A 15,421-nucleotide genomic window follows, 5' to 3' on the forward strand; every position below is an offset into this window, starting at 1 on the left:
GGTAATCTTACACAATACTCGCTGAAAGAAATCACATAAACTGTTAATTATCAATAATATTAAAAAGTATTTCAAATTCATTTTGTATCATTTGTTACAATTTTGTCATTAAAGCGATTCAAAATAAAAAGTATCTAAAAATTGCCAAAAATAAAATAATTATACGGACAATTCTTATACAATAAATAATTAAGACATTTAGATTCGAGTAAAATTACATTCAGTCTTCAAAATCAAATTATAAAATTGGAATGCGCATTTAAATAATTTGTGCTTAAAATGCGTTAAGATTAAAAGATTTACAACTAAAGTACTTAAAATTAAAATCAGGCAATCGGAATGAATTAGACAGGGACAAACACAGGGTTAAAAGAAAATAGAACCGAAATAGGTTTTCTTTGTCATTACAGAGTTTGACATAATATTACCAAATGCGAATCAGGGAACTCTACGATCGTAGGTTTCAAAACTGGAAAGCTGCTGCTAGACATGCCATTGCTCTAAAGATTGTGAGCAGGTCGTTGAAAAATTGTAAGCAATGGCTAATAAAACAGTCAAAGTAGAATGTGAGAAAAGAACTGATAAGAAAATCTTAATCGGATAAATACGAGCTTACACTCCAATAGTTTATATTTTCAGGGAAATAACTATCATAATATCAAAATGGAGTGCTGATTGAGAAACCTTTAGAAAGAAAGTAACCACAAAATGTGCGAGATTAATTCAATACATATAAGAATATCGTTAACAATGTGTTCTGAATATTTCCAACTAGTGCTGATACATTCATTTCATCATAAATCATCAAATTGGCTGTAATGAAAGTGTAAACTTTCTGTACGTACATGCCTACTTATACATGTTCTGTAGAAAATATGTATTTCAGAAATTAAACTCTACATTTTGTAGAAAATGTGGACCAAAATACAAGTTTGTAAAGTGTCATGGAGTGCTGAGTAAAGGCCTAGGTATAACTAGAAAGCTAGATTATATTTTTATTCAACGTTAGCGTAAGGCGCCCCCTGGTGTAGATCATCAGAATTAAACTAGTGAGAATTATAATTTAAAACCTATCTATCTTAATTATTACATTACCGATCTTATACCACAAACCTTATTATTGTCCGAGCAATAAATACCGTAAGACCACTTCATCAGGGTTTAAACTGCAATGACACAAGTGTCCACCCCATACTAAGATAAAGGCAGTCTTATGGCATCGTTTAATCTTTCTCTTCATTATAATTATTGGAATAGTGAAGCTAATTGTATCCTTAGTGACATAACTATGTGTAGGTATACCATTATTCTAAGGGCATGTTTTTCAATGTCTGATTAAACGTGAAGTCAGCTTTTTCGTTTCCACGAAGCTGCTTTTATTTTGATAGTTTTTTTTATCACGGGTGTACTTAGTTACTCAGACATTGTAAAACCGTCTAATAATACTTTTGTGAAAAATGATTTAAAACTGCAAATAAAAATTACAATTTTAAGGCACTTCTTTTGTAAATATAAATTAAAAATAGAATTACATCTAAATTGTTAGTTTATTCCATTAGGCCCGATTATTCATCAGTCAGATAGAAGCTCGGATACATTTATTAATCAATCAGATAACTTTTATCTGACCATTGAAAAAGCCGTTTTTAATTAAATTAAATTATTTTCATGTGATTAAATACTTATTAGGTACTGTTTTGTAGAAGTCTTCCTACTATTTGTAAGAAGAGGTATACAGAATAGATTCGAGTTTAAAAATAGCATTAGGTACTATGTTCTGCGAGGAATATATCAAATGTAGAATTCCATACGACTGTATTGTTACTGCACAACACAAATACTGATACAAATCACAGACTCATTCTGTGTAACTAATAATGATGAAAGTCATCTGACAGAACCCTTGTTACATTTGAATAAGGGTAGTTTTTGTGTGTATCAGTGGTGGGATATACAGATTCCTGAGTGAAATATTATGCAACAGATAAGAGGTTATTGAGAGTATATGACCCACTGTCAAATTTACCATAATTGTATATTCCCCGAACAATCTTATATTGTTGGCGACATAAAGAACTTTAACCTAGAACAGAAAATGAAGGCAGAAAGTAAGTTTTTTATGATTTACCAAAACTAAAAAAGTATACATATACTTTTTCTCGCATACAAAGTGGCGCCTCTAGTGGAATCTATTACTCTCTTGAAAACAAATGACACATGAAATTTATGGATTTGTAAGCTGTCATAGGGCTCACGTTATGTTTTACAAAGAAGGTAGGTTTATTCCTAGTTTCACCATACTCTGTTACATTATACTTAACAAGTTATTAGTCGCTGACGTTTGACACATCCGTCAAGATATCAATACAGAAATGTTATTTTAGATGACACTTAACAATGTAACAGGGTGTTAATGATCTAACAGACTATGGTGAAACTAGGGCTATCATGGATTTGCTTGCCTTCACAACCGCCACGCCAGTCCACCCCTTCCCCCGTCCCCCCGCTAGGCTCTAGTCCCCCCCCTCCTGCAGTACATACATGATCCCGTCGGTTCTCTCCGCCAGCAGCGTGTAGTTGCGCGCCAGCAGCGCCGCCGCCGTCTGGTTGCGGAGAGACGCGTCGGTTGAGAGGTATTCTATCACCTGGAACAATAATATATACTCATTTACTAAAAAACATATACATCAAGTGCAAAACTCACTTAATACATGGTCAATTGGTCATGGTCACCCAAGTAGCTTTCCCATAGATATAATTAGGGATGCCAACCCAAAAAAATAACCTGTTTCTGAACGTATTTGCAATACTAAGTTATGTATTTGTGCCCCCTACTACTGCCTACCTAATTCTGGCTGGACCGACTGCCTTAAATATATAACCCTTAGGCTGGATGAAGAGGGTCGAGCGGCAGTCTTGTGGCATCTTTGGGAGAGAGGAGAGACCTATATCCATCGAGTATCCCATCATTACGGTCTGATGATGATGATTCATATTGACTAGTACTACTACTGCCATAGCATCCTCACCTTAACTCTAGTCCCCTGGGCGGGCAGCGCCCTCAAGGCAGGCGGCGCGGCGGCCCCGCCCAGCGCCAGGTAGTCCGCCCTGAGAGCGTCCGCCGCCGCCAACACCGTGTAGAGGGGCAGGCACAGCACGCGAGACCAGAAGGAGCCGCCGGGGGATGAGGGCTCGTGGTATGCCACCTGCGGGGGAGGGAAGTTAATTTTATTGATGATTTACATTTGATTTTTTATTGCACATTCTCAAAAAACAACTAACGCCGGCAATTTATGAAAACCGTTTTCAAAATTCTTCTAGACGAGCGGTCTAGAGCTCGGGCCGAGGGCGAAGCACCCCCGAGAGGTGTCGATATTAACAACCCTTCATAAGTCAGTTCGACGCTTCAGCTCACATGTTTCTTGGTCTGGCCTGGAAATTTCTACGCTCCGTTGACTGGTTCACTTGTGATGCCTCACACCCTCACTTAAATCTCACAGATAATCTATGAAGCCCAGAGAAGGATGCAGGGACACTTTTTATATATACACCTTTTGAATTTGAATGACCCCACTCAGTTGAGTTTTCTAGCTATTCTAAAACGCTTTTTCTCATTTATTCCATCTCTCTCCAGCTACTAACCTCTCTAGGATGGTCTATAGGGCTCAGACACGCATGCAGGGCCACGGCCCGCAGCGCCAGGTGTCCCTCGGGGCGCCGCGCCGCGCCGCTGCAGCGCGAGCGCCACCACCCTTCATAGGACGGTTTCTAACAGACTTGACTGGTTTTTGTGTCTTTTCTACGCACTACACTGTTGGGATAGCTCCATTTGCCGCACTGGTTACATACCCGTAAAATTACGCGTTCACTTGTTTTTTGGCTAACTTATTAAACTATTTCGGACGATCTATGAAACTAAGACCAAAGGCCTTAGAAACGACCACTTTTTGAACAAATTTGTAGCAATAGCCTCATTTGTCTCTTTCATTTCATCTCTCCAGCTACTAACCTCTCTAGGATGATCAATAGGGCTCAGACAAGCATGTAGAGCCACAGCCCGTAGAGCCAGGTAGTCTCTAGGAGCGGCCCGCGCCAGCACGCCGCGCCAGCCGCGCCGCTGCAGCGCGAGCGCCACCACCCTTCATAAGGATTGTAACGGACTTGTGACCGGTTTTAGTGCCATATAACTACGCAATAGACAGCAATGGGTGCGTTTGACTCGCACTTGAACAGTTTTTGTTCCATTCCTACGCACCATTGGCACACTATACCTATACGTCCATGACAGGCGCACTTATTTACCGCACGGGCTAGATCAAACTAAAATTACGCGTTCACTTGTTTTTTAGCTAGCTTATTAAACTCTCCCGGATGATCTAAGGAACTCCGACAAGGTAGGGCCACTTTTGGCAACAATTTGGTAGCAATAGCGTCATGTCTCTCTAGATTTTCTAAAACAAGTGACTAACCTCTCTAGGATGGTCTATAGGGCTCAGACACGCATGCAGGGCCACGGCCCGCAGCGCCAGGTAGTCTCTAGGAGCGGCCCGCGCCAGCACGCCGCGCCAGCCGCGCCGCTGCAGCGCGAGCTGTACCGCTCTTCATGAGTCGGTTTCTGACGGACTTGACCGGATTTAGTGTCTTTTCTACGCACTAGACACCAATGGGTGCGTTTGACTCGCTTTTTATTATATTTCTACGCATTATTGGCACACTATATATGTATACGTCTATGACAGACGCACTTATTTACCGCAATGGTTACCATCCCAGTAAAATAACACGTTCACTTGTTTTTTGGCTTATTAAACACACCCGAATGATCTAAGTTACTCCGACAAGCCCACTTTTGGCAAAAATTTTGTAGCAATAGCCTCATTGGTCTCTATAGCTGTTCTAAAACAACCTTACCCTATATTTTCTTCAATCACTAACCTCTCTAGGATGATCTATAGGGCTCAGACACGCATGTAGGGCCACGGCCCGCAGCGCCAGGTAGTCTCTAGGAGCGGCCCGCGCCAGCACGCCGCGCCAGCCGCGCCGCTGCAGCGCCAGCGCGGAGGCCGAGGCGCCGCCGGACGGCAGGATTTCGACGAATGTACCTATGTACTGGGGACGGGAGAGGAGAGATATTAAGTTAGTGTAAACTGAGAACAAGAGAAAGGGAGCAGTTTAGTGTAAAACTGATTACTATGTTACATTACCTCTCTATCCAGTTACACATATTATGAACGTTTTTTTGTAGATAAATGACAATGGGCAGATTGGGACCACCCTCCAATAGCAGTAAGACTAACGTCGTTGGATAGGTCTTGTCAATAGGAAAGACTTTTGCTTTGACAGCTTTGTTGTTACGGTCGTCTGTTCAGAGATATATGACATATAAGTTCCGATAGGGGGTTAATTAAATATTTTGTAGGGAAGAAAAATAATAGCACGGGTGATTCTTTAATTATTTATTATTATAATTAAATACACTATCTACACTATCACTATCACTTCTTTCCTCCTTAATGACGGGGCCTTAGTGAAATGGTGGTAGATTATGACTTATGACAAGTAATTCTAATATTCTACGTCGAAAAAATAAACGATTTCATTTCATTTCATATCAGACGAGATCTGGGCATATTGGATATAGTTATAGTTATAGTTATAGTTATAGAAAAGGGGAGGGCAACCAGTGCCCATTCGCCACTGCGACCTAAAAGATCTATTGTGACTCCCCTTGCCGAGTCAAATCTCACTCTCCAGGCCCAGGTCTTTTATAAACCTGATGATTTTACCGGGAGGGAGAGACCTGACATCTATGGGGGCTAATTTGTAGCCGCCCAAGATTCTGTTTCTCTTGTGAATGATGGCCTCACATTCACAGAGAATATGCATGGGCGTTTCGTCCTCTTCATTGCAGAATCTACAAATTGGAGTGTCGGACAGACCCATTTTATGTAGGTGACGGTTCAACCTACAGTGACCTGATAAGGTTCTTGTCAAAACCCTTATCTGGTTGCGTGTGAGCTCCAAAACTCGACGCGTAAATTTCTGTGAATAGCCCACGATTAGGGCTCTTGCATGATGTTGCCCTGGTACATTATTCCAAGCTTCTAAGCTTTGGTTATGTGCCCAGTCCTTGATCTCGCGACGACTGGTGCATTTTGGTAGCCCGATGATGGGCTCGGGGCCCAACGGTAGGCTTTCTGCTCCCAGACGTGCGAGCTCATCTGCTTCCTCATTGCCATTGATGCCACAATGCCCGGGCACCCATCGCAGGGTCACTCTGTTGTTAGCGCCAATTTTGTTCAGGATGAGGATGCACTCCATTATAAGTTTGGAGTTAACTTCTGCAGAAGTCAATGCTTTAAGAGCAGCTTGGCTGTCTGACAGAATAAATATATTCCTCCAAGTGAAGGCTCTGTCCAGGTTTTCGTATGCACATCCAATGATGGCATATATCTCGGCTTGGAATACGGAGGCAAACCTTCCCAGGCTCGCATATTTGCGTGCTCTTGGCCTTTCTCCGTAAATGCCTGAACCTGCCAGGCCTTCCTTTTTGGATCCATCGGTGTACCACACGATGTCTCCCGACCGGAAAGTTTGAAGGGCCTTATCATCATTCCACTTCTCCCTTTCTGGTATCTCAACTGAAAAGAGCCTTGAAAAACAGTACTCCGTTTCCATAGCGTCGGAAGGCATCGCCATGGCATGGGTACTGAGAAGCTCTCGGTGGAGCGAGCTGAACACAGCCGAGTGCCATCGGTTCCTGCCTCCTTCAGCAGCCCGTAGCATAGCTGATCGAGCCTCTTTCTGCACATGTATGTGTAAAGGGCTAAGATTCAGCATGGCTTCCATCGCCGCTGTCGGAGTGGACCTTATAGCTCCAGTGGCCATCAGACACGCTAACCTTTGAAGACTACTTAATACATCTTGACAGGTTTTTTGTTGGGTTTTCCTGTGCCATACTACGCAGCCGTATGTTACCATAGGTCTCACTACGGCTTCGTATAGCCAAAGAGTTAACTTCGGCTTTAGGCCCCATTTTTTCCCAACTAGTCTACAGCACGATCCCATAGCGCATTTAGCTTTCTGGGCTATGTACTGCAGATGTTGATTCCAAGTCAGCTTCTGATCTAGGATTACACCAAGATATTTGGCTTCTTTGGAGAAGTTTACCGTTTCCCCAAAGAAATCAGGTGGTCTCAGACCATCTAGGATCCTTCTTCGGGTGAACGGTACAATTATGGTTTTGCTGGCATTTACAGAGAGTTCATACTCCCTGCACCAGCGCTCTACCATCCTTAGGGCTCTTTGCATCAGATCTGAAATCGTGCTGGCGCTTTTGCCTACGATGGTTATAACGAGATCATCAGCGTAGCCCTGAGTGTCGAAGCGAGCTTCATTGAGCTCGCAGAGCAGGGTGTCGACAACAATGGACCACTCCAGGGGCGATAGTACGCCGCCTTGGGGACATCCTCTTGTTATTTTAACCTCAATGCTCTTGTCCAGGAGTGTTGTTTTAACAGTCCTGTTGGTTAACATCGATTCTACCCACGTTAGTGTTGTGTTATCGATGTTTTTGTCCCTCATACATTTGAGAATGACATTCGTCGAGGTGTTATCAAAAGCGCCCTCTACATCTAGAAAAGCACAGAGGGCAATTTCTTTGTCCTCTAGTGCTTTCTCAATCCTATCAGTAAGTTCAATAAGGGCAGTTTCCGTAGATTTGCCCTTTTGATAGGCGTGCTGCTTCACATGCAGTGGGTTTTGTGTGAGGTAGCCCGTTCTAATGTGAAGATTGATCACCTTTTCCATAGCCTTGAGCATGAAGGAGGTGAGACTTATGGGTCTATAGGACTTAGGTAGGGACTTGTCTCTATTTCCCGTTTTGGGGATAAAGGTCACCCTCACCCTAGTCCATAGGTGTGGCATGTATCCCCAGGCATAAGAAGCTCTGAAGATTTTTACCACAATTGGAAGGATAATATCACATGCTTCTTGTAGTAGTGCTGGAAATATATTATCCTCTCCCCCGGTTTTAAAGGGCATGAAGCTTTTGATTGCCCATCTAACACGGTTAGGAGTGAAGACCTGTGAGGCTTTTCTCCAGTCCTCATTACTTGGCCTAATTTTGGTAGGCTGCTGCCCTGCATGTGCATCACTGTGCCCATCCAGCGATCCAGGAAAGTGGGTCTGTGCAAGCAGCCTTAGAGTCTCCTCTGGGGATTCAGTAAAGGTCCCATCTGGTCTTTTAAGCAGTCCCAGATTAGCGGAAGGCGATTTAGACAAAATCTTTTTGATTTTCGCAACATGAGGGGCACTTTTTACCTCTTCACAGAAGCGCCTCCAAGATTGCCTTTTCGCCTTCCGGAGCTCGCGATTAAATTCAGTGAGGGCTTTCCTATACAAATCCCATTGCTTCGTGATTTTAGCCCTGTTGAATTCTTTCCGAGCTGTTTTTCTTAGATGCTCCAGGTTAGAGTTCCACCAGGGGACCTTAGTGTTAGAGCATCTAGTTTTTAGAGGGCAACTGTTCTCGTAGGCATCTAACATGCACCTTCCGAGCTCCTCTACTGTTGATTCGAGTTGCTGTGTGGATTTGACGGAGCCTCTCATAACCCCTAGGTTTTCCGAAACTTGGTGTCGATAAACGTCCCAGTCTGTAGCCTTCGGGTTTCTGAAGGTCTCCACTTGGCTCTTCCCTATGAGAGCAATGTCGAATCGTATGTGTCTGTGATCAGACATGGATGCCTCTTTCGAGACATGCCAGTTCCAAGCACGTCTTTCAAGTAGACCTGTGCAGATTGTTACATCTAGAACCTCCTGACGCGCGCGTGTGACGAAAGTTGGTGTGTTGCCATCATTGAGTGTTAATAGGTTGTTAGTCAGGAGGAAGTCGAACAAGATCTCACCTCTCTTGTTGGTATCCGTACTGCCCCAGGCTGTGTGATGGGAATTGCAATCGGCCCCTATCACAAGCTGGGCATTTTGGTCCTCACAGTACTCCACCAGTGGAGCGAGGGCCGTCGACGGATCTGTGTGCTCCCCGGGCAGGTAGGCCGAGCTAACAATGAGCTTCATGCCCTCACAGCCGGGCAGCATTACATGTGCCGCTACTAGGTCATCAGTGCAGAATCCTGGAATCGGCAGAAATTTCATATTCTTTTTAAAGACTATGCAAGCTCTGGGTCTATTGCCACAAGTATTGTATAAAACGTTACCTGCAGCGGTCAGTCCCAGTACCGTGTTTCCATGGATCCACGGTTCTTGTAACAAAGCCATGTCCAGTCCATCCTCTTGGAGGACCTTGCACGCAATGGCACTGGATGCCTTCGCGTGTTGGAGGTTGGCTTGTAAGATTTTCAACATGGTGGTAGGAAGGGAGGGGATAGGATTTAGGATTTGGAGATTAAGGAGGGTAGGTTGAAGGGATTAGGTTTAGGGACTTGGTGGGTTAAGGTGGGTTGTTGAGGGGATTACGGGAGGCCTTCTTGCTGGAGTGCTCCTTTGCCAGAGAGGGCAGCTGCGCGGGCCGCCTCACTCCAGCTGCAGCTCCAGCAGCTCTCCCACGTGGCGCCGGTGCCTTGCGGGCCCCCGGGCGCGCGGGCTTGCCGCCCCGCGGTGCAGCACCCCCGGCCGGCGGCGCGCGTGACGGCCCCGGCCGGTGAGTACTTATACCACTCGGCCCCGCAACTGGCTCTACCGCCGGAGCCGCGCTCGACCCCCCTCGGCTCTCTGCTTCCACCGGCCCATCAGGCCTAGCTTGGCAGTGAGCCGCCGGGAGAGTGGTTTGCGCGGTGGGTTGCTCCACGGCGGCTGCGCCCTTCGGGACTCTGACCCTGAAGACAGCCCCAGCCGTTCCACAGTTGGGGCGGAATTTCACAGCCTTCAGTACTTCGTAGGAGGCTTTGGAGACAGAAAAGGTCAAGTGTTGACCATTCTTCTCGAGCCTCCTACCAAGCACTCGCCATGTGCTGCAGTCGAGACCGGCGTTCTGCTTTCGCAGCAGATCTAGGAGGACCTTCGGTTCCGCAAGGGACTTGAAGTAGGCCGTCGCTATCACGGGCCTGGGTAGGGCTTGCCCTTCAACTGTCTTCAGGGCTGCCCCCACCCAGGGCCGAAGTCTGCCGCTACAACCGCAGAGCCAATCCCGACTGGCCTGGTTAAGACACGTGACGATAATGAGACCGTCAGCGTAGGACACTCCCCCGAAGACGGGTGCTGTCCCTGGCGCAAAATCAGTCACGTAGAGCTCTCTCTCGATGGCAGCGTTAAAGAGCGCTACGTCCTCAATACTGAGGGCCCTTCGCTCATCGCGCACTCCCACCTTGAGAGAGCTGGCGGCGGCACTATAGGTGGGGCGGTCCTCCGGGGTCCCATCACACCTAGGTTGCTTCCGCGGTGGATTTGGCGGCGTTTGCTCCTCCGACCTAGTCCTTTTACTGGCCTGGGTAGGAGTAGCTTCAACTATATTATCAGGGCATATTGGATAACAATAACTGACGATAAAAAACAAAAAGGGCAGCGGTGGAGGTGTATTCTGCCTCCAATAGCAGTAAGATGAACTGACGAGTATCGGAACTTATAAGTCATATATCTCTGAACGGACAACTGTGACAACAAAGCTGTCAAAGCAAAAGTTATTCCTATTGACAAGACCTATCCAACGACGTTAGTCTTACTGCTATTGATGGGTGGTCCAGCCTCCAATAGCAGTAAGATGAACTGACGAGTATCGGAACTTATATAAGTTATATATCTCTGAACGGACAACTGTGACAACAAAGCTGTCAAAGCAAAAGTTATTCCTATTGACAAGACCTATCCAACGACGTTAGCCTTACTGCTATTGGAGGGTGGTCTAGCCTCCAATAGCAGTAAGATGAACTGACGAGTATCGGAACTTATAAGTCATATATCTCTGAACGGACAACTGTGACAACAAAACTGTCATAGCAAAAGTTATTCCTATTGACAAGACCTATCCAACGACGTTAGTCTTACTGCTATTGGAGGGTGGTCCCAGCTCCCATATATTTTTGCCCATCCTCTTTTGAGGCATCATCACCATCATCACGATTGTGTTTAAACAATTTAAAAGAAGATCATACATACAAGGGTGGCTTGCACAAAGTATGTAACTATCAACAGTAGGATGGGCTGCACAAATGCAGCTATTCTGACTGGTGACAACTTTCAGAAGTGCTCTACAGTCTCGCATTTGTCATTGAAACACTGAAAAAGAACAGTAGACTTAGGGCCTGTTTCACGATGTTTGGGTAATGGCTACCTGTGGGATAAAAGACACACTGTCTCTCTCTCTAATTGTGTTTTAGACAGTGACAGCATGTATTTTATCCCTCAGGTATCCATTATCCAGACGTTGTGAAACAGGGCCTTAGTAAAGTAAAAATTCCCACTCACATCAGGCCCAAACAGCTTATCCAGCGTCCTAACACTCTCCGTCTCGACCAGCGGCTCCTCATCAGCGGGTCCAGGCCGGGGCGCGAGGTGCACCTGCCGCACGTACTGGATGAGTGAGGGCGAGTCCTGCGCGATGGACGCCAGCTCGTAGTCGCGCGACATGTTGAGGCGGAACTGTTGGGCGCCTAGTGCTGGGGGGAGGAAATGGTTTTGAGGTTGTTGTTAAATATAGCATGAATCCTATGGCAGATGCCAAGTCTAATATTTATGTTAGAAGAGAAACTGAAACTTATTTACTAGGCACAATCATCTATCAATCAAACAACCTATGGTATATGTTACAAAGTATAGCCCATCTAGATATAATATGTGAGCCCACAAACCTGCAATGGACCAGCATGTTGGAAAATGATATGCACAAAGGTTCCATTGGAGAGAGCAGGTCCTACTAACATCGTTTTGAAGAAAAGAATAGAGATTGATTCTAAAATCATTGCATTCACCCACATGAGCTATTTTATTGTAAAAAACCAGATATTGTGCATTAAATTGTTGGGTTTGGTTGGTGACCAGAAGTTTAGTTTTTTGAAAATTGTATTTATGTAATAACTATCTATTAGCAATAACAAAATCACACAAGCAAAACCTTTGTGCATCTCTCCCTAAACAATCATAAAACATCAACTGTAGCCATGAAAACATTTTCCAACAATGCCTAAACATCTGGTATCAAACACAATAACTTACCAACAGTATCCATATACACCAGCAGCATTGTCATGACAGTAACAAATGTCAGTAGGAACAAGACTGCCGGCAGCAGGCGTCGGTACAGATCATTCGGAGGAGTCTTGCTGAAGATGGGCATCACTGCCACCCGCCCGGGCACCGCAGTAGCCACCGGCACTGTGGGGAGCGCCACGGGGACCATCACCGGTGGGGGCTTCTCCGTGTTTGTAGCTTTCTCTTGACTCTGCATCTTCACGGGTTTCTCCTTGTCTGCTTGGCTGTTTATTTGCTCCTCTGGTATGGAAATTTCTTGGGCTTTCTGCAACAGGACAGCAGTCATGTTTTTCTGAGCAAATATACCAAAGGAAGGCATATTTGAATGTGAGTATGCTAGCTGATTAAGTGCAGACCACCATGGCATAGGTTTACCCTCTATTGCATTTATATTTTACATTATTACCTGACAAATACCCTTCTCTGTGATTTTTGAATTTAGAACATAAATGTTTGGAAGAAATTCACCTGTATGCAACAGTAATTTAGTAATCAGGCAAAAACACAATCAATTTAGGTGATGCTTACCAATACCAAAATGAAATATAATACTTTTTTAAATCAGTTTAACGGCCCTGGAAACATGTCCTTTTGAGCCAAGAAATATAATCCACAAACAACGCACAGACGACAGACTCCAGACAGGTGGCGCAAGAAGGCGCAAAGGTGTTCACACTTTTTATAGCGTAACAATGAAACTCCATGGAGTGTGAATTTTATTAGGTTATCTCGGGCTCATTATTACACTAAACTCAGAGCTTCGGATTAATTAATACGGATTGAATGTAATGTTATACATTGCTTACCTTCTCAGCCATCGTAGGTAGTACGCAGAGTGAAACAATAGGTTTAGTGTTAAAACATAAAACAACACCTGCAGCGCAAAACACAATGGATTCACTTGATTGATGATTTATACAGTTTATTATAGAAACACAAACATCATATAGGTAATTTGTGAAATCATTATCTGAATATCGTGTTATTTGTTGATTTTTGAATAAATTTCACACACAAAAATGAGTCACAATCACAGCAATCACACAACAAACTTGTAAAAAAAAAAAGAATCACAGATAACCGAGCAACAACTCTACACAGAGCAAATTTAAATAGAGCGGTCTTTATTATTCTGAGACGGTGAATGAGCAACGAAACGAATGGATGAATGTCTATGGTTTTAGGGTAGCTTGGCCATACGTGGACACTGGACATGTAATTTAGTATACACCGTCAATCTTTTTAGTATAAGTATTTTTTCGATAATATGTTCCTTGGTTTATACATTAATTATACATCTACAGCAGCTGTTGTGGATTGTAATCGGTAACGTACGTATGTAGGTGGGTAAACAGCAAATAATGTAAATGTTACTGTAAAAGCCCGAACAACGGTAAATCCTAAGATTTACGCGTAAAACCTAAGATTTACCAACTCTTAATGGTAAAAGCCCGAAAGATTTTGCGATTCGCACTTTTACCACTATTCACTTGGTAAATCTTAGGATTTACATTAAGGCACGGTAAATGTTGAAAAAGCCAGGTTATAACTTATAACCTCCGTAGTCGAACAAAGCGTCCGTAGTCGAGCGGGCTTCAGTGATCGTAACTGATCACTGAGGTTTAGCAACAACCAGCATGGTCAGCCATTGGATGGGTGACCGATTTCAAATGGTTCCTTTCTGGATGCTTTCGTGCTTCGGACGGCACGTTAAGCCGTGAGTCCCGGTTGCTGCTTCGGCAGCAGTCGTTAAGCCTAGTCAGAGGCCTTCGGGCGGCTTGAAAACGTCTGACAGTCAGGTTGCCCACTTACCCGACAACTCGCTCAGCACAAGCTTGCTTGTGTTGGGGTCCACCAACCCGCACTAGGCCAGCGTGGTGGACTAGATCGAAACCCTTCCTTCATTGGAAGGAGACCCGTGCCCCAGCAGTGGGGACGTAATGAGTCGTGATGATGATGATAACTTATAACTAACCGAACTTAAGAAATATTTATTATTGCAATCTAATTTACTCGACGTCAACAATAATAATACGTGAAAATTATTTTACTTCCGGTTTACGTGTTTAAATTATCGTTCAGTGAATGAGTGAAAATAAAGTTATTTTCCAATAATCCAGCATTCAATGATAATTCGCATCTATCACTATACACATAAATACCATAATCCGGTGCATTACATCGCCCAAAAGTTGATGAATGACCTTGACCTCCAATTTCTTTTCGACAAGTGGTTATTGGGTTGAAATAAATGAATAGGTAATAATTAATCTTTGTTTTATTTCCAAAACCAACTTTTACTAGGTGTCAGTGGAAAAACCTAGCATTTACCAAATTCTCATGGTAAAAGCCCGAAAAAAATGACCCATTTTCACAAATCCTTACATTTACCAACTCATGTTGGTAAATCCTAAGATTTACTGGTAAATCCTAGGATTTACCGTTGTTCGGGCTTTTACAGTAACATAAACACCAAATAATAACTTAAACCAAAACAGTTTTCATTTATAACATAACTTAGATAGTTAGGACAATTTTAATTTTATAATTAAAATAACCTACCAAAATACAACAAAATAACTTTAAAAAAATAGATATTTCAGTCAGTATTAGTATGTAAGTAACTCAGTCTATTATCACTGTCGCGTACCGGTGCAATTAATCCATAATCAGAGACTTCCTTTCCAAGGTACTAAGGTATCGAACAACTATAGGTTTCGTATTAAAAATATCCATAAGTAGTTTAGGAAACGTTTATTGTCAAATTTATAGTAAATTACACAAATTAACAGCAATTCATCATTACAACTGCAGGCTAAAGTGTAGAAATTGGAATGCGATTCACAAAAAATAAATGTAATATATACAGCATGTCTTTCAAAAACATTCGCTCTAGGTACAGTACCTACGTAACTTACATAATAGTGAGATATTTTATTGTCATGATTTAATGTACGGGAATTTTTTGTATCGTAAAGTTAAATGCTAAAAAATACTTAAGTTCCATAAAATTATAGATACCAGCCCAAGCTACATGACTCATGGATTACTCTTTATGTGCAGGCAGGCACACAGGCACAGTGATGTGCCTGTGCTGTATGTGGCTTTGATTGGTTAAACTATCGGTATACACGAGTTTTGAATCATAGTTTCTATGACCTTTCTAACGTGACATGAAACCTTAGCGGTACATAGTACATACATATTTATAAATTTTAGG

General features: G+C 43.3%; 1 protein-coding gene across 1 annotated transcript; it reads right to left on the bottom strand.

Annotated features, from left to right (window-relative positions):
• Positions 1-1,850: 1,850 nt before the first annotated feature.
• LOC105379998 (protein Star) lies at positions 1,851-13,259 on the bottom strand. The gene is made up of 6 exons (XM_048630638.1): positions 13,008-13,259; positions 12,166-12,466; positions 11,419-11,609; positions 4,936-5,109; positions 3,030-3,206; positions 1,851-2,645 (listed from the first exon to the last, which is right to left on the bottom strand). Exons 1-6 carry the CDS (start codon positions 13,017-13,019, stop codon positions 2,514-2,516), a joined length of 987 nt encoding a protein of 328 aa, XP_048486595.1. The 5' UTR covers positions 13,020-13,259; the 3' UTR covers positions 1,851-2,513.
• Positions 13,260-15,421: the final 2,162 nt, after the last annotated feature.

This window comes from Plutella xylostella, chromosome 26 (genome assembly GCF_932276165.1).
Source record: "Plutella xylostella chromosome 26, ilPluXylo3.1, whole genome shotgun sequence".
NCBI lineage: Eukaryota > Metazoa > Arthropoda > Insecta > Lepidoptera > Plutellidae > Plutella > Plutella xylostella.

What these genes read in the sequence shown, in the direction of transcription:
- LOC105379998 (XM_048630638.1), bottom strand. An exon ending in ATAAGCTGTTTGGGCCTGAT is followed by an intron (nt 5,110 to 11,418) that starts GTGAGTGGGAAT and finishes TCCCGTCCCCAG; the next exon opens with TACATAGGTACATTCGTCGA. An exon ending in CTATAGATCATCCTAGAGAG is followed by an intron (nt 3,207 to 4,935) that starts GTTAGTGATTGA and finishes CCTCCCCCGCAG; the next exon opens with GTGGCATACCACGAGCCCTC.